Raw genomic sequence first — 19,349 nt, forward strand, 5'->3', positions numbered from 1 at the left:
CCTGTGCTTTGAGGGGATGGGTCGGAGGGACATTCTAAAGCTATGTTATGGCAGATGCAAAAAGACAATAGACATGTTCCTTTGAGGGAAAGATTGACTTTCGTTAGGGATAAAGGAATGCCTTAGGACATGACTACCTGCCATGAACTGCTTTTAGTTAAAAAGTTTTAATTTTAGACTATCTTATGTGGTTACTTTAGGTCGCTGAGTGTGTAAGGCCACTGTGCAGGCCTTCCCTGAGCTTGTCAGGTTTAGCATGTGGCCCCATTTCGTCCGCAGCATGAAAGAAGAGCATGTAAGGATACCTGCTGTCTGCCTTTGTAAGTCAGGGGCAATCTGGAAGGGAAACTTTGAAAAAGGAAACAGTAGTTTTTAGGTGTGGGAGATACTGGAGACATTACAGTGCTCTGATAAAGCAAGCGATGTGCAATCAAGGCTGCCAGACCAGTTCAAGTTGCAGTTTCAGGCAGTGAGCAGACCTTTCTGTTGCTTTTGTCTCCAGTGGGAGCATTTGTACCCCTTGGAAGTTGACCTCCAGCCATCTTTGATCCTGGCTTCCAATCTGTATATTGCTTAATGTTTCTGTTGTAGCTGGTACGTGGAGATGTTAGTCACATTTTTTTATTGAGATTATGACTGTCTACTTTTACTCTTTTTTTGAAAACATTTTATCTATCATTGCTATGTGTTTCAAATGGGAGTGTGGGACTCCATAAAATGAATTTACGTTGTCATCTTGACTAGAATGTAAATGTTTTACATGGGCCATCCTGTTTAATCCCTTCCGTCATAAGTAGATTCTGTCTTGCCAGTTTTTATGGATGGAAGAATGGGACCTTTGTCGTTTGAAGTGACTTGTCCAACATTGTACCAGTATCAAGTGCTACAAAGAGATATAACTTGTCTCCAACTCTAGAGCCTATTTCTTTAATTTACTACTGAAACCGGACAATAAATGGGTCCATGCTGCCTGTCACTACTTGAGCCAATTCAGCAAAGAGAGGGTTGAATCATATATGAGCGTTTATTCCAATACTGCTGGAATTATGGGAGAGCAGTGGGTCATCCACGAAAATCTGCACTGCAACCACCCATAAGCCAGCTGCTTATTGGGTAGGACAAAGATTACATGGGGAAGTAGGCAATAGGGGCTCCATTGTTTGGGCAACAAGGTTGTTAATCTTTCCATGTTAATAGGCAGTTCTTGAATGAGAATGGACTGCATTCCAAGGTTAACTGCCAGGTCCAAGGTTGACTCCCAGGTACCAGAGTGGGGGGGGGGGGGGGGGAGGAGAAGTACAACTCCTAGCCAGGTTAGAATGTCCTTTTTTTAATCACAACAAGGCAATCACAGTTAACAGAGTATGATTAATATTTCTAATTAGCGGCCTGGTGCATGAAATTTGTGCACTTGGGTCCCTCAGCCCAGCCTGTGCCCTCTCCCAGTCTGGAAGCCCTCAGGGGTTGTCTGTCAGTCAGACATCGTTAGTGCCATGGAGGTGGGAGAGGTTCTCGCCACTGCCTGCTGCACTTGCCAGCCATGAGCCCAGCTTCTGGCTGAGCGGAGCTTCCCCTGTGGGAGCGCACTGACCACCAGGGGCAGCTCCTGCGTTGAGCATCTGTCCCCGGTGGTCAGTGCGCAGCATAGCTACCAGTTGTTCTGCTGTTCGGTCGATTTGCATATTAGCCTTTTATTTATAGGATAACTATAGCTAGTCCCCAATATTCTATTTTTGCTCCTAACAGTACCTTGATGCTTATCACTTAGGAGTCTTGATATTCTCCTGCTTCTCAAACTGTATTGCACAGGCCATCTACACCAGCATGTACCTATTCTTTATTATACACATTCATTGAGTACCTACTATGTGTCAGTCACACTTCTAGGTGCTGGAGCGATGACAGTGGGCAAGACAGAACCCCCTGCCCTCATGGAGTATATGTTAAATTTCCTGGTAAACTGAAGAGTCCACTTATAAGAATGGAGTCAGAGTTCTAGTAATGACCTTTTAAGTCACAGAAAATTCTGAAAGTGACTCTTGGTGGTGGCCCTTGAGGTGGCTACCTGCATAGGGGAAAGGAGGATTGGTGTAGAAATGTTAGGCACCTGGTGAATGGGCTTCAAGTTCATATAATTCACTTGACTTTGAGAACTTTCTGGATTCTTCAGATGAGGGGTTATTTTCTTAGTATATGAATTTGTTGTAACCAGGTTTGGTAAGACACACAGACACGAAAATGATTGGTGTGAAGGAAGAAGTGTTTATTCTACTCACAGTTCCCTAGTAGCAGGAAGCATGCCATGCCCTATTAGGGCTGCACAGAGAAGCACCATGGTAGAGTAGGCAGAGGGGAACTGAGGGTAGGAGCCTTTATTGTGTTTTTTTTTTTTCAGGAAGGAATGGTCAAGGTAAGGAAAGCAAGCTAATAAGCAGGCTTTGGATGGGAAAGTTTGAATAATTTTGGTGGGCGCTAGGTTGTAGGATGATCCCTAGTTGTCCAGTATTTGGTCCTTGGGTGATTTGGGCAGGGGGATAATGTCCCAGAGTGTGAGAGCCCGTAAAAGGAGGTGGGTATAGATTTGGGATGGGTTGGTTGGTTGGTTGGAATATGCTGGCAGGTACAATCTCTAGGAATTAGCTAACAAAGGAGGGCTAGTCTTTCTTAGGTCAGCAAGGCCCCAGAATGTCAGCATCAAGAATACCGCCTGGCAGGGTGTGGCTCAGCAGTTGAGCGTTGACCTGGTCAGGGCATATGCCTGGGTTGTGGGCTGGATCCCTGTGGGGGATGTGAAGGAGGCAGCCCATTGATAATTCTCTCTCATCATCTTTCTATCTCTCCCATTCCCTTCCTCTCTGAAATAAATAGAAATATAGGTTTTTTTTTAAAAAAATACAGAAAATCTAGTTATTACAGAAATGTTTCAAACTGCTATAGTATGTACCGTCCCCCTTTAATAGAGAAATGGAGTCGTTTGGAGTTCTTTGTATATGGTTAAGAAAACTTCTAGAATGTGATAGCAAGGCATTTCCTTACTCTCCCCCACCCAATTAAAATACAATATACATTGATGGAGGAAGAGATTTAATTTTAAAATGTATACATGTTCTGGCCTCAGAATGCTACTCATTCATCTGTTTTTCAAATATCACAGTCAGAAATCACAGCTATACAGGACATTTGATTTTTAGATTCCTAATTTTTAAATTTATTCAAATTACCCCTTCAAATTAAATAAACGCTGCTTTTCTCCTTCCTAGGGACCTGAACTTGTTCTTATAATCTGTAAAGTGCGGCCCAGTCTGGTCTAAAACCTAGAGTCCCCTCTGGGGTCCCCGTGCAGCTCTTGCTCGCTTTTTGTAGTTGGTGTTGCTCTGTGGAAGTGCTCTGTCACACACACATGCTACTTTGCTTATTGCCCCTTTACCTCTTTTTGCATAGTTTCACTTCTGCCTCTTGGTTTATGCAATTCTTTTTTTCAGGGACTGCCCTTTGCTTTCCTCCTCAGCGGGCCCATTCTTCCAATTTCTTCTGGCAACTCCTGCTAGAGCTGCCCATCTTTTCTGTGGACACATATGATATGCCCCTGCTTGTTACGATTTGATTATAGCTGGATGTTCTTAGTTTTCCCTTAAGGTGGCTATGTCTTAGCTTCCTAATAAGACTATACAGTTCCTGAGGCCAGCAACCATTACTTATAATCTTTTGTGTGCCTCACAGTGATTTGCACCTGTTAATATTTATTGTTGTATTAAATTCTCAACTTATATTCCATGCAGTTATTTGGTATTTTTGTGTTAAAAACATTTTCTTTTTCACATAAAACTCTCTGGATAAAAGAGATAGGTAAAAAAGTAGAAGTCTAGCTAGATTTAGATCAGGTTTTGACACGAACAAGCTGCATGGATTTAAGGTACTGTTATCAGCCAAGCTGGTGTGGCTCAGTGGTTGAGCGTCAACCATTAACCAAGAGGTCACTGGTTTGGGTTGCAGGCTCTATCCCCAGTAGGGGGTGTGCGGGAGACAGCCAATGTTTCTCTCTCATCATTGTTTCTATCTCTCTATGCCTCTCCCTTTCTCTTTCTAAAAATCAATAAAAACATAATTTTTTAAAGTACTGTTATCAGAGAAATGCGTAGATGGTCTTTTTCTGTTGCTAGTGGGAGTTGGTTATCCCTGAGGCCCCTGCAGGAGGAAGAGATTACATCCCTGTGTTTCCAAAGTCCCATTTCCCTTCATCCAGTCCAGGAAGAGGTGCAGTTGGGGACTCAACAGAGCTAGAAGCAAAGCCAGTGTCTAGCAGGGGTCCTCAAACTTTTTAAACAGGGGGCCAGTTCACTGTCCCTCAGACCGTTGGAGGGCCGGACTATAGTTTAAAAAACTGCACATATCTTATTTTGAAGTAAAAAGACAAAATGGCAAAAACACCCGCATGTGGCCCGCGGGCCGTAGTTTGAGGACGCCTGGTCTATAGTTTCCGTTCCATGGTAGAGCTGGGTCCGGCACAGCATTAGGCTAGTTGCAGCCCATTAGACCATTGTGTGTGGAGTCCACATGGCCTATGGGGCATAGAGCCCTGCAAGCCAGGAACAGAGAATGCCAACACCTCTGTTTAGGAGTTTAAGTATCTCAGATCTTCCTGTGCTTGCAGTGGCCATGCCTGCTCTGGCCAGTGACATGTTCCCAGGTGTTACTGAAAGCAGGTACCCTCCCACATCACCTTGACCTTACTGGGCTTGTGTCTATTCTTCCTTTGTCCGGTCCCTTCCCCCAGGATCTGTGAGGAGCAGATCTGTAGAGTGTTAAACTGCAGCTTCCTGGCAAAGCTACACAAATGGCATGTCCATAATATTTGGCCCTCCCCTTTACTGCTTTCCTGTTATTTATAACTAGAGGCCCGGTGCACGAAATTTGTGCACGGCGGGGGGGGGGGGGGGTTCCCCTCAGCCTAGCCTGCACCCTCTCCAATCCGGGACCCCTCGGGGGATGTCCGACTGCAGGTTTAAACCAGCAGTCGGACATCCCTCTCACAATTCGGGACCGCTGACTCCTAAGTGCTCACCTGCCTGCCTGCCTGGTTGTCTCTCACTGCCTGCCTCTGCCAGCCTGGTTGCCCCACACAGCCTGCTGTTCAGTCGTTTGGTCGTCCCTCACTAACCCCCCTGCCAGCCTGGTTGCCCCACACAGCCTGCTGTTTGGTCATTACTGTAAGGGCATCCTGACCAATTTGCATATTACCCTTTTATTAGTATAGACTAGTTAATTACAATGGTATCAGTACTTAGCGGCTCTTTACCTTGGCTTCCACATACATAAAGTGAGGGATGGGACTAGATGAGCTCTAGGGTCTCTTCCAGCTCTCCCAACTTATGATACTTCACATGTAGCTTTGTTTGAAGTCTTCAAAACAATAAGTTTACAAGGGAAGTCATTTTTAGCATGAAATTTAGTTTTATACTTTCATTTAGTTTTCAATATTAAGTTGATTTGACTCTATTAGCCTTTGCATATCTAAACATCTCAGTGGGTTTTTCCTCTAGAGCAGCTCTGTTCAATAGAACTTTCTGTGATGCTGGGGATATTCTATATCTGTTCTGCTAAAACATTCAAACCTGTTAAGAATTTTTGTGAGTTTATTTGAGCCAAACAGTCTACAATTACCTGGAAGCAGAATCTCAATGGATTGGGATAATGCTCCAGAGAATGGAGGTTTTTCATTTATTTTTATACTTTGCAATCAAAGGAGAAGACATAGGTGGGTTACATGAAATCCATTGGTGATAGATTAGAGAGGCGGGAGAAAACAAGCGGAAAACCTCTGGGATTGGATAAAAAGTAAAATGATAGACACATTACTTAGGTGGGTACAGGATAGTTAACAGTCAACAATTAACATGATAACAATAACAATGAAGGAATTGTGGTATCTGCCCTGGTGCCCAGGACATTGGTTGTGCCCTGAAGGGTCCAGAAAAAGGAAACTTACAAGTTACCCTGACATTTCAATGATATGTTATTGTAGATGCAAAAAGACAATAAGCTCAGTTAAGGAATAGATTGACCTTGTCAGTGAAAATACTGGCCTAGGATATAACTACCCACCATAACTGCTTTTAGTTAAAGTTTAATTTCAGACCATCCTTTGTGGTTACTTTAGGTCTTAAGAGTTTGCAAGACCGCTATGCAGGCCTTCCTGGGCTTGTCAGGTTAGCATGTGGCCCCTCTCGTCCACAGTTCTATCCAGTTAGGTAACCACTAGCCATACGGGCTGTTTAGTGCTTGAAATGTGGCTGGTCTGACTGAGTGACTTACATTCTAATTTTAAGTAACTTAATTTAAATTTCTGTTGCAAGTGGCTGCTGATTAGGCAGTGAAGCTCTATAGTCTCCCAACAGAGCCTTGTTATCTCATGTGAAAGATCCTCTTTGTTAAACACTGGTTAATCCTCAGCATATTGCATGTCCGTGTCCTCTGGGGCAGGGGACTTAAGGTTTAGTGTTTTACAGAAATGGTTTCCCTGGGCTTCTCAGGCATTGTTATCACAGTGTCCTTAGCCGAGGGGGGGATAAGCATTTATTTACAATCATAGGTTGGGGACACATGACTTTAAAGTGGCCTTCTGTACACACAAAATTGAAAAGCCACACACAATTTTATTTTACTCTTTTCATGTTTATTTTAAGACCAGAGGCCCGGTACATGAAATTCATGCACTCAGGGGGGGAGAGTCCCTCAGCTCAGCCTGCACCCTCTCACAGTCCAGGAGCCCTCTGTGGGTGTCCCACTGATGGGGGGAGTGGGCCTAAGTCAGCAGTTGGACATCCTTAGCACTGCCGCAGAGGCAGGAGAGGCTCCCACCACCACCGCTGCGCTTGCCAGCCATGAGCCCGGTTTCTGGCTGAGCGGCACTCCCCCTGTGGGAATGCACTGACCACCAGGGGGCAGCTCCTGCATTGAGCATCTGCTTCCTGGTGGTCAGTGAGCATCATAGAGACCAGTTGTTCCGCCATTCGATTTGCATGTTAGCCTTTTATTATATAGGATGACAATAATATTTTAAATAATGGACAAATTACAGAGTAGTTTATCTCCTCACCACATTTTCCACCTTCCCTCAACCTCCACCCTCACCCCCAAGATAAAGAAAATACTTTTGGTGTCATTTCAGGGTGATGCCCGCTGATTCTCCCTCACCCCTTTTTTGGTGGGCGAGATCGGGCTGGAGAAGCGTGGACATAAGAGGTGAACGACAGTAGGCGAGATGCCCAGAGAGCAGAGGACATGTGGGCTGCTTCAGGGGTAGACAGCCGAAGGGGCATAATACTGTGGTCAGTAGTTTTTGTTTTCCTTTACTATCGAAGATAACAGTTTGGTTGTTTGAAACGTACTGTAGGCTCCTGCATATCGTCTCTCCCCCCCCCCCCCCCCCCCCCCCGCCCCCGCAGTGTGGAGGTAATGCTGGATTGGAGCAGGACTCCTGTGTGCAGAGTCTTGCTGGGTGTCGTTATGTTTGGGAGTCATGATTGACCTGCAGTGAATGCAGGGCTGGCATGGAATTTCTGTCTTATTTTAATGGAATTCAGCACTGGGTCTCTTGTTCTTCATTGTTACAAGTGAGCATATAGATAGCTGGTTTAGCCTCTGATTCTTTTCCTCAAAATATGGGGAAAGGACTTTTAATAGCTTTCCTGAATATAACACATTTAGATCCAGTGCAGTGCCTGGAGTGTTGCAAAAGGGGAAACAAATAGCTGATTTTTCATTCTATACAATTGCTTTTTATATGCCCTCCCGTAATTTGAATATTGATTTTATTTCACATATAAACACATATATTTATAACTTTTTACATTTAATAGCATCACTCTACCTCAGATGTTAATAATGAAGAATTGCCTGAAGAAAAGGTAGAATTATGAATATAATAGTAATCCAAATAATTTTGAGATGTTTGTTTCCATTTCTCCTCCAACACCTCCCTCCCCTACCCCCACCCCCACACCTTCTCCCTTCTTCTATTGGTGGGACTGTTTATCTTTTATAATCTTTGAAAATGAAAACAACTTAGAATCTCCTGCAGAGGTTCTGCACAGGTTGAATCATAGGCAAGTCAGCTCACTCAAGGCAGGTGTCCTATAGGATTAAATCACAATTCTTTTTCTCTCTTAATGCAATGGCTAATACCTCTTCTTATGAGCAAATAACACTTAGAAAGACAGCAGAATTTTATTTTTACAACTAACCTTTTCTATGGCTTCTGTTTTTTTTTTTTTTGTTTGGTTTTTTATTTGCTATTACTTATTCCAGACTGTTCAATGTTCAAAAATATTTCCATGCTGCTCCCTCCTCCCCACAGACAGGTGAAGGACTTCCTTCCACAAACTTCTCACTCTATTGCTTTTTTTCCTTAAAGGAACATTTACTGTTATTGAGTGGAGGAGGGACAAGAACAAATAACATGAACAGGGAAAATAGATTCTTCATAAATCCTTGGAATTTAAAATCTTATTGAATTCAAATATTTGGATACTTCAATAGATTTTTTTCTTTTTAAAGAATGGTTCCAGTTTGGAATGTAGCTCCTGGGTCACTGCCATAATTCTAAATGTTGGATAGCAACTGAGAAAGGCCAGTGTCAGTTCAGATATCCTAGAGAACATTTAAAAAAAGACAGAGACACCCCTCTCACCCATCTTCCCTTCCCAAAGCTGCCCCGAGTTCCTTGGCAAGCAAAATCAGTGCCACTGGTTATCATGACCAGAATATTGGGCCACCTTTTTGACAATGGGGCATATTTTAATGTGTTATATGTATTTTAAGTGGTCACGGACGTGCATAATTTTTCTGGCTCTCTTCATAACATTAGTCATACTAAGTTTTTATTACTGTTGAGCTTTTGGTTGGGAGCAACTCTAGATGATGGCATTATTATTATGGTGTAGTGTGACCTGCTCCACAATATTCCTGGAGACCCTGTCTGTAGGGAGTAGAGGGCTGGGTGGCCTGTTAGGCTCTTTCTCACGGGGCTCATGTATTGCCTGTGGGGGCGAGTTTGCTCAGTAGTCATTCCTCAGTGCCGTGTCCTATACCAGGTACTCGGGAAATGATAAAGCACAGGGCCCAGGTTTTTTATTTTGATAAGCAAATGGTTATTCTGCTCTCTACTTTTGTGTTTTTTTGTTGTTAATCCTCAGCTGGGGATATTTTTTTCCATTGATTTTTTTTTTTCTTTTTAGAGAGAAAAAAATAATCAATGGAAAGGGAGGGAGGGAGAGGAGGAAAGAGAGAGAGAAAAACATTGATATGAAAGAGACACATAGATCAGTTGCCTCCGCATGAACCCCGACCTGGGCTCAGGATCCAACCAGCAAGCCAGGTATATGCCCTTGACTGGGAATCAAACCCACTACCCTTCGGGGTGTGGGCAGACCATCTAACCACTTAGGCACACCAGCCAGGGTCTGGTGTTTACTTTTGACCATGAAATGTTTGTGAGCTCTGCAAACTGGAAGATGATAACAAAATATAAACATCTAGTCCTTTCTGGAGACTCTTTGAATGCATTGTTTGTGGTTAAAATTTGATCATATTATTATAGCACATTAATAATTTTAATTAAATTACAAGTGTCTGAGTTGAAAGCCATTTTCAATGGAAATTTTAATTTTTAAATTTAATGATTAAGACTATAGTGTTCCTTATGTCTTAAGACTTAGGTGTGAAACTTGGGATTCAACCAATAGGATACACTGAATTACTCAGTCTACCTTCAGGGAAGGGAAACTGGAGATAAGATCTTTGTGAAAGTCTGAAATTACATTCTTGTGATTATCTGTTGCAGCCCAGGTGCCCTGAGCTTAGGGGCCTGCTGGTCCCTCTCACTTGACTCATTGGTAACTGACACTCTCTGGAGCAGGTCCTCCGGGAGGCAGCAGTAGCAAGTGTTTCTAAGAACCCTTTAAGGGCACATGGTGGAAACCGCACCAGGGCTAAATTATATGGAAAATTCACAATAAAACTTGAGTATGTTGTATTTATTGTTAGAACAGCAGACGATCAGTAGAGTGTTTTTCCTTTAAATTGATTGGAATTAATGTTAACACAACTTGGGCGAGTTGATTTCATATATATATATATATATATATATATATATATATATAAATTTAGGAGGGAGTTGTACAAATATTTGCTGTGTTATAAATTTTCTATAGCTTGTTTTGTTTGGATGTGTAGCATGGTGGCTGTTACAGAGTGACACCTAGTGTTTGATGTGCTTGTGACACTGGACTGTTTGGAAGGGAATAGTCTGGCTTGAAGCCTGGAGGGCATCAGCTGCTCCTGCAGACTTTCACTGAGTGAAGTTGGAGGAGTGGCCAGTCCAGAGATGAGTGCAGGACTGCAGTACTTCCTATTGGCACTGAAGTGAGCATTTAAATCCTCTTTAAGTTTCTAGGGTGGTGGGAACCATGTGGGGCACCTCACAGGGGCTTTGTGATTTCTAGTCATCATTTAACCTAAAAACTCTCTGGAAGTGATTATGTGTGTGTGTGTGTGTGTGAGAGAGAGAGAGAGAGAGAGAGAGAGAGAGAGAGAGAGAGAGAGAGAGAGAGAGAGAGAGGAGGGAGGGAGAAATGGCACAGAAAAGACAGCCAACTTGTACTGGTACCAGAATTGAAGAGATCTGAAAAATGTAGTTTTTAGCCAGAAAATAGAAGCTTGAAATGAAGAAGAGGATGGCAGATTTGATTGTGACAAATCTCCCATCTAAGATCCTTCTGTAAAAAGGTTCCTCCTGAATCTGTTTCAGTGAGTGCTTTATTCAGGACAAAACAACATATTGTGGATAGAATTACACGCTGTCAATTTGAAGATTTGTGAAAGTCTGTGGATGTTCTCTCATTAAAAGTAAAACAAGAGTCTAGTGTAATTTGATTTTCTTTAAAAAGAGATTAGACCTTTGCACGATCTTAATTTAAGCAAAGTGAAAAAATAACCTTACAGTCTCTCAAATGCATATGCTTCCAAGTTTTTGAATATTGCATTTTTAAGAAATGAATTTATAGGGATGGCATTGGTTCACAAAATCATACAGGTTTCAAGTGTACAGCTCAACATTGCATTTTTAGTATCTAATAAAAATGGTTTCCCACTTGTATACGTCTATTTATTTTAATCACTATTGATAGTGTTTTTCTGTATTCCAAGGTTCTGTACAGCTTATGCAGGTGCTCTTAGATACCTTCTTCTGCATATTACCTCAGTCTTTGTTCAGAGCCTCAGTTTCCGCCCTACTGGAGTATCTGCTAATTAGTCTTTTGGTCTGTGATCTTCTGCCCCTTCTTTCTCCCTTACCAACCCGGAATGTCTCTGTGCAATGTAATTCTGACTCCTGGGGCCTGGAGAACGCCTCAGCAAGGCTTTCAAGGCCCTTCCTGACCTGGCCTTTCCCTCCCAATCCATCCCTTATCTTCTGTCCTCTCTGGCAGCCTTTTCAAAGGTCTCCAGACAAAGCAGCAGATCTCCCCCCCGCCCCCAACCCCTCTCAGCCCCCACCGCCATACTCCTTAGTCGGCCTAAAATGCCCTTGTATATCCTTTAGGATCCAATTCAAGGGTGGTCTCCCTTTTTTCTTTTAATACAAATTTAAATTATTCAGAATTAAAATAGTATGATATAGAAAAGTTAATGAAATTTCACTTTTGTATAATTTTAAAATTATTTTTTTAATTCTTAAAAATTTTTCCATTGCAGTTTTCAATCATCATTTTGTATTAGTTTCAAGTGTTTTTTTTTAAACTTTTTTTTTAATTTTAAAAATTAAAAAAATTTAAATTACATTTTCATTCAATATTATTTTATATTAGCTTCAGGTGTTTTTATTTTTTATTTCTTTAAAAATATTTTTATTGATTTTAGAGAGGAAGGGCGAGGGAGAGAAAAGTAGAAACATCAATGATGAGAGAGAATAATTGATCGGCTGCCTCCTGAATCCCTCACACTGGGGATTGAGCCTGCAACCTGGGCATGTGCTGTGACGGGAATCAAACTGGTTCATAGGTCCATGCTCAACCACTGAGCCATGCTGGCCAGGCAGGGTGTTTTTATTATTTAAAAAATTTCAATTTGAACAATTTTAAACTGTTAACAAAATTCAACTGAGTAAATTAAACAGATTTTATTGGATTTTTTGTAAACATTTTTTGGCATTCAGTATTATTTTATAATAGTTTTAATATTATTTTATATTAGTACAGCTCAGTGGTTAGATAATTATATAATTTACGAAGTGATCCCCCCGATAATTCTAGTACCCACCTGGCACCATATGTAATTACAATATTATTGACGATATTTCCTATGCTGTATTTTATATCCTGTGACTATTTTGTAACTACCAATTTGTACTTCTTATTTCCTTCACTTTTTCACCCAGCCTCCTGTTCCCTTCAGGCAATCCTTAGTTTTTTCTCTGTTTTTCGTTTTGTTTTTTTATTTTGTTCTTTAGATTCCACATCTAAGGTAATCATATGATATTTGTCTTTCTCTGTCTGACTTCTTTCACCATAATAATTTGTAGGTCCATTGCAAATGGTAAAATTTCATTCTTTTTTATGGCCAAATAATATTTTATTGTACGTACATATGTACCAGAGCTTTCTTATCCACTTGTCTATTGATGGGCACTTAGATTGCCTATCTTGGCTATTGTAAACGCTGTAGTGAACATAGGGGTACATATATTTTTTTGAATTAGTGTTTTAGTTTTCTTTGGATATATACCTAGAAGTGGAATTACTGGGTCATGAGGCAATTTCATTTTTAATTTGTTGAGGAAGCTCCATACTGTTTTCCATAGTGGCTGCACCAATTTGCAATCTTCACCAACAGTGTATGAGGGTTCTATTTTCTCCACAGCCTTACCAACACTTATTGATGATAGCTATTCTGACAGGTATGAGGTATTATCTCATTATGGTTTATTTAAAATAATTTTTATTTTTCCGTTTATAGTTGATGTACAATATTATATTAGTTTCATGTGTACATCCCCGTGATTAGACATTTATATTACTTACAAAGTGATTACTCTAATAAATCTAATACTCATTTGACACCATACATACTTATAATATTACTAGAGGCCCAGTGCACGAATTTATGCACGGGTGGGGTCCGGCTGGCCCAGCCCCAATCGGGGCAGATTGGGGCTGGGCCTGTCAGGAGGTGGAGGTGGAGGGAGATTGGCAGGCCCGCCCCAATCTGGGCTCGATCAGGGCCGGGCCGGGCCAGCTGGGGGGCCCCGGGTGATTGGCTGGCAGGCCCCACCCCTTATTGGGGTTGGGGGCCGATTGGGGTTGGGCCGGCCATGGAGAGGGGCTGTGGGTGGTGGGCCAGTCGGCCCCACCCCCAAATGGGGTGGAGGGTGCCAATCAGGGCCAGCGGCCTGGGGGAGGGGCCATGGGTGGTTGGCCGACCCTGCCCCTGATGGGGTGGGGGGAGGGCGATCAGGGGCGGGGCCAGCCAGGGGGAGGGGCTGTGGGCCGATCAGGGTGGTGGGGGCCCATTGGGGCGTGGCCATCCAGGGGGAGGGGATGCAGGAGGTTGGCTGGCTAGCCCCTCCCCCTATTGGGGTGGGGTGTGTGATCAGGGGCGGGCTGGCGGGGGCGAGAGGTTGCGCGCCTATTGTGGTGGGGCGGGCTGATCGGGGGTGGGGCTGGCTAGGGGGGAGGGAGGGTGTGTTTGGCTGGCAGCCCACTCTTGATCAGGGTGGGAGAGTCCGATCAGGGGCAGGCCAGCAGCAGGGAGGGGCCGTGAGGTTGGCTGGCCGGCCCCACCCCATGATCGGGCTGGTTCGCTGGCCACAGTGGGCGTCATAGCAACCGGTCATTACAGTTGTTATGGCCGTTACGGTTGCTGGCTTTTTATATATATAGATTGACTGTATTCCCTATACTAAACTTTACATCCCCATGATATTTTGTAGCTCTGAATTTATACTTCTTCATCCTTTCACCTTTTTTACCCATTCCAACCCCCCTCCTATGTGGCAAACATCAAAATATTCTCTGTATCTATGAGTCTGTTTCTGGTCTCCTTGTTTGTTTGTTTGTTTATTTATTTATTTGTTCCTTATTTTAGTTCTATTTCTCTTAAAATTTAAGATTCCAAACAAGTGTTGACATTCAGAGCTCAATGAAAATACCTTGTCCATATCAGGAAGTCAAGTCATTTGTATTAAGAGATGAGTGGCCAGGCCCAAGACAATTGAAGAATAAGTTGCTCTTTCCATAGGTCTACCTGGAAGTGTCCATGCCGCTGGGCTCCTACTCACTTGGGTCCTTCTAAAGCCAGACTATTCTTTTGGCTCAGGCATGCACAGGATGTTTCTGTTAAACATAACTACTCAGTTCTCATCATAGTTTTCTGAGCATTTATACCTCAAAAGGTTACTGGACTTCTGTTCTCTTCCTGGTCAACATTTTCTTTACCTAGCATCCTTGTATCATGCAGCTAGTTTCAGGAAAGTTTCTCTCCTTTTCCTCTACTTTGGGATATGTTTTGTTGGTCATTGCTTTAGTATACCTTATATGAGCTAATATGTAATATTTTTCTCATTATCCATTGTCTTGCCTTTCTAAGTGGAATTGAAATCAAGTGTGAATCTACTGGGGTATATTGCAATCATTTGGTAATTATTTGAAAAAAAACTGTTTCCCCACAAAAATTTAATTACAGCCAGCAATTTTCTTTTTTCTTTTTAATCCTCGCCTGAGGATATGCTTTTCATTGATTCTAGAAAGAGAGGCAAGGAAGGGATGGAGAGAGAGAAAAAATTGATGTGAGAGAGAAACATCCATCAGTTGCCTGACACACGTGCCTGACCAGGGATCCAACCCACAACCCTGGAATGTGCTCTTATCAGGAATTGAACTCATGACCCTTCAGTGCACGGGACAATGATAGCAATTTTAACATATACCATAGCATCTTGTACAAACTCCAGCTTATATTTCACATTATTCCTGGTCATGCAGTAGGTTCTGAAGAAGAAAGAACTATGGATAATCAGTTAAAAGAATGACAGATTCCCTGTTGTGCTGATCAGTTAGTAATACCTAATTTTGATTTCGAGTGTGCTATAATGGATTACCATATAGATGTAGCTGAGCACTGAGCATTAAACAGAGCCATGTGTTTTTCTGAAAAGTAATATTTATTCACACTGTGTGGCTTTCCTGAAATTTTTTTTTATTTTACTCTCCAGTGAAACTATAAGGTGTCAATAGTTTATATGGCATTCACAGTAGTGTAGTTTAGAATATCGGCTGCAGTAGAAATGCCATATTGTATATGCCTCAGTGAAGTAGGCTTCATCTGGGACTTTCCGGGGGACAGGCTTAGCATTTAGATACAGATGGTTGTGTGGGTCTTTATTTTTATTGACCTCATAGATTTAGTATATAAAAATGGCCATTGCAATGTTTGGGTGCAAAAAGAAATTTCAGTGTGGATGGTGTTTTGGCCTTTGAGTTCTATAAGATTCTGTCCCTTTAGAAATATTTTTAGTAGCTCTGGCATTGGGCATAGTGTTTCATACCTGAACATTATTGAGTTTATTTTTAAGTGTCTTTAAAATTCATCCACTTTTTAAGTCTGAAAACTTTTATTCAGAAGTGATGATGGTGATAGGCCCAACAGAAAAGTTAGAGATACTTGTGTCTAACTGAAAGTACCCAAGCATCTAGATACATCAACTTGCTGTATTCTTTATTATTCTGTATATTAAAAAGACATTTTTTCTTCGTTGCATACTAAGAAAAGAAACCTAAATCATGAAAACAAATAAATATCTGAAATCTGAAAAGCATGACTCAGTGCCAAATTGGTTTCCTGACTAAAGAACAGTGGGCCATGCCAGGCATTCGTCTAGTCCAAGATAAGATTTATCCGGACCTCTACAGTAATTTTCTTAGTGTTTTCTATAAGACATTTTAAAATTAACTGGCAAGATGGGATCAGAAGATGATCCTGAAATGTAGCTGATGTGCCAAGTCCCCTTGGAGGAAAATGCATGAGAAAATAAGACACTGGGTCTCTGCTGTATCGTTTGCTCAAGAAGGAGGCAGAAAAAATACAGGAAGGACTCAGTGGACCCAGGCTTCCATCAGTATGAGGCAACAGCCAACAGATGAGAAGCATTGTCAGTATAGATTGTGACCCTGAAATAGGGTACCCTTCTCTTAGTTCTACGGTCTCTTCATATGATGAGAACATTCTAATTAATCATTCGCATATTATTGTGGCAGACATAGAGATGTGCTCCTCACATCCCCCTTTAAAGAAAGAATTTGCTGTCAAGCTGTAAGGAGTGAATTAGTGGCAGCCTCTGCCTGTTTATGCCTTTAGCTTTCTAGCCATGGTCAGTCACCCTCTTATCATGGTCACCTATAGGGGGAATTAAACTTGGGATAGTAATCTCTTTAAAAAACATTCAGGAAGCTTGCATGGGGCAAGTAAAAGAAGCTGTTCCCATAGGGGTACAGGATAAAGTACAGTATATATGTTATTACAAATCATTTTTTTTTCTTTTCTGAAACATATATAGTAATCACTATGGGCTTGTCATGAAAAAATTTAATTTCATTTGTAGTTTATTTTCTTTTTATGTCTTATGATTTTGTTGTTGTTGGTTTTTTTTATAGAAAATACTACAGTTTCTACCTGAACGCATTTTCTTTCGGTGGCATTACCAGAGTATAGGTAAGAACAATTAAATATTTTTTAAAGTAATATAAATTTCTTCTTATTGAATTGTCAGTATTTTTTTAAAATAATTAACACCATCAAGATAGGTTATTGCAAGGAAGATCAGCAAGGGTATGCTAGTTAAAACCAAGACAAGACCAACCTGGACTTTGAAGGAAAATATAATATTTTTCTATGCTAAAATGTGGTTGGTAGAAGCAGCAGCATGCTCAACAGAGAGCTTGTTAAAAAACGCAGAATTTCAGGCCCAGCCAGACCTGCTGAATTGTAGTCTGTGCTTTTAAATTAGAGCCCCAGGGATTCCTGTGCAAAAAAGTTTGGAAACATTGATCTAGAGAATTTTAAAGTAATTTTACATTTTTACTTACAAAAATATCTTGTTCTTCAAGCTTTAATCATTTACTCAAAATTCTTTTGTTTGAATGCTGTAAAATGTGGCAGCAAGAGGGAACTTGAAATAGAACAAGTTGCCATGACTGCCCTTTCTGTCCAACTCTTGACATTGGACATTACATCTCAATGTAGTATTCACAGCACAACTGGAGTAATTTGTGATACTGTTTGTGAACTTGACCTCCTGTTTAAAGTGTTGGTTTAGTCCTTTAGCCTTAGAAGACTGACTGACATTTCTTACAACTTTCCTTTATTAGATGACTAGAGGCCTGGTGCACAAAATTTGTGCACCCAGGTGGGGGTGGGGGGAATCCCTCAGCCCGGCCTGCATCCTCTTGCAGTCCGGGAGCCCTCGAGGGATGTCCGACTGCTGTGGAGGCGGGAGAGACTCCTGCCACCGCCGCTGCACTCGCCACCCGTGAGCTCAGCTTCTGGCTGAGTGACATTCCCCCTGTGGGAGCGCACTGACCACCAGGGGGCAGTTCCTACATTGAGCATCTGCCCCCTAGTGGTCAGTGCGTGTCATAGCGACCAGTCATTCCACCATTTGGTCGATTTGCATATTAGCCTTTCATTAAATAGGATTATATAGGATTGTATTTGAGGAGAACATAGCCTTATTATGGAATGTTAACTATTTGATCATTCATACATTCAAATATTTACTGAAGGAGAGATATTTGTGTGCAAAGTTCTGGGGCAAAAGCAAAGAATATCTCACCGTCCATGTATAAGCCAATTGCCTAGTGGGGGTTAAATGAGAAAGAATAATTCTGACAGTATAACTGTCACTTTGAAAGAAGTATAATGGTAGCAAAGAAGAAAAGTTGAATAATTCTATTCAGAGGAATTGAGTAACACAAGAGAGGTAATTTTAATCTGAGCCTTGAAAGGCAAGTGTGGAAAGGGCTTTCTAGGTGGAAAAATCAATATATAAAGACATGGAATCTGAAAGAACATGGCACATTTAGTGGGTATTCTAAAATTCAGAATGTTAATTTTAATTTGGGATTATTTATGTGAAAAATGTGACTGACTCTTATATAAACAGTTTAAAGTTATCTACAATAATAAAAGTGTAATATGCTAATTAGAACAGATAGCCAAACGACCTTTCCAGATGACCTTCCGGGCGGAGCTGGCTGCAAGGGCCGAGGCAAGCTGCCTCAGCTGCGAGGGCTGAGCTCCTTGAATGAATTTCATGCATTGGGCCTCTAGTATGTTATAAATGTAAAGAAAGTAAAGTATATATGGTACATACATCTATTGAACTGAGTGACTAAATTATTAAAGATAAGTGCCGTGGTCTTTAAATCTTTTAAACACACAGAGAAGGTTTTTCTTTAAATTTTAGAGAGTTGTTGATAGCATTTCTGCTAATTGATGCTTTGACTTTGTATATTTAAATTAAAGTAAAATTTAAAAAATCAAATGTTAAGTATAATCTAAAGATTCATCATGGGGATTTGTTATTTTCCATGATATAGCAGGAACTGGTGACAATGAGAAATAACTACATGCAGTATGTTTGTTTAGTCTGTGTTAGCTATAATCTTTCAATTTTGTGTGTCATTTATATGAAAACTATACTCATTTTCTTCAGATAGTACTTTAAAATGTCTGAAGACTGGTAGGCTCCTCTCAGCATGAATAAATTTATTAGAACTATGTGTGGAAATTAAATTGCGAAATATGTTGTGAAACTTTGTGAATGTACTAGACAGTATGTGGTAGTACTTTACTTCTGCCTAGTACCACATAATAGTTACTATTAAAATTGCTGGTACAAGTAGCTTTGATAGCATCTTACCAGGAACACTGACTCCTGGGTTGGGATTACAAAGTACTAGGTCTCCTGAGCCATCATAAGAGCAGGTGTTGTTTATCTAGCTTATGTAGTATGTAGAATAAGCTGGCCCTGTAATGTACTCAGAATGAGCCATGTTTCAGAACATGGCTGAAGTTTAACCATTTGCATGTAAAGGAATTCTTATAATTGATTATATACTTAGTGCTTGAATCAAACAGGCTCTTTTCAGATAAGTATATTTTTCCATGATTTATCAAACTGGGTAGGAATTGGTGTTAGACAGGTCCACATCCCTTTTATGATGATCTTCTAGCTAGATGTGCTTTGGAATGAGAATATTTCAGATTTAGAATGGCACTGTGGTGTATTGATGTACAGT

General features: G+C 41.2%; 1 protein-coding gene across 4 annotated transcripts in view; it reads left to right on the plus strand.

The window, feature by feature from the left end:
• The window catches only part of RALGAPA2 (Ral GTPase activating protein catalytic subunit alpha 2), a 294,639-nt gene that overhangs the window by 35,726 nt on the left and 239,564 nt on the right, over window positions 1-19,349 (plus strand). For all 4 annotated transcript variants that reach the window (XM_079784888.1, XM_079784887.1, XM_079784885.1 and 1 more), the window contains exon 4: window positions 16,704-16,761. In XM_079784888.1, the coding sequence (XP_079641014.1) occupies window positions 16,704-16,761 (58 nt within the window). The remainder of the gene's footprint in view (window positions 1-16,703; window positions 16,762-19,349) is intronic.

This window comes from Cnephaeus nilssonii, assembly GCF_951640355.1.
Source record: "Cnephaeus nilssonii genome assembly, chromosome: 11".
Taxonomy (NCBI): Eukaryota; Metazoa; Chordata; class Mammalia; order Chiroptera; family Vespertilionidae; genus Cnephaeus; species Cnephaeus nilssonii.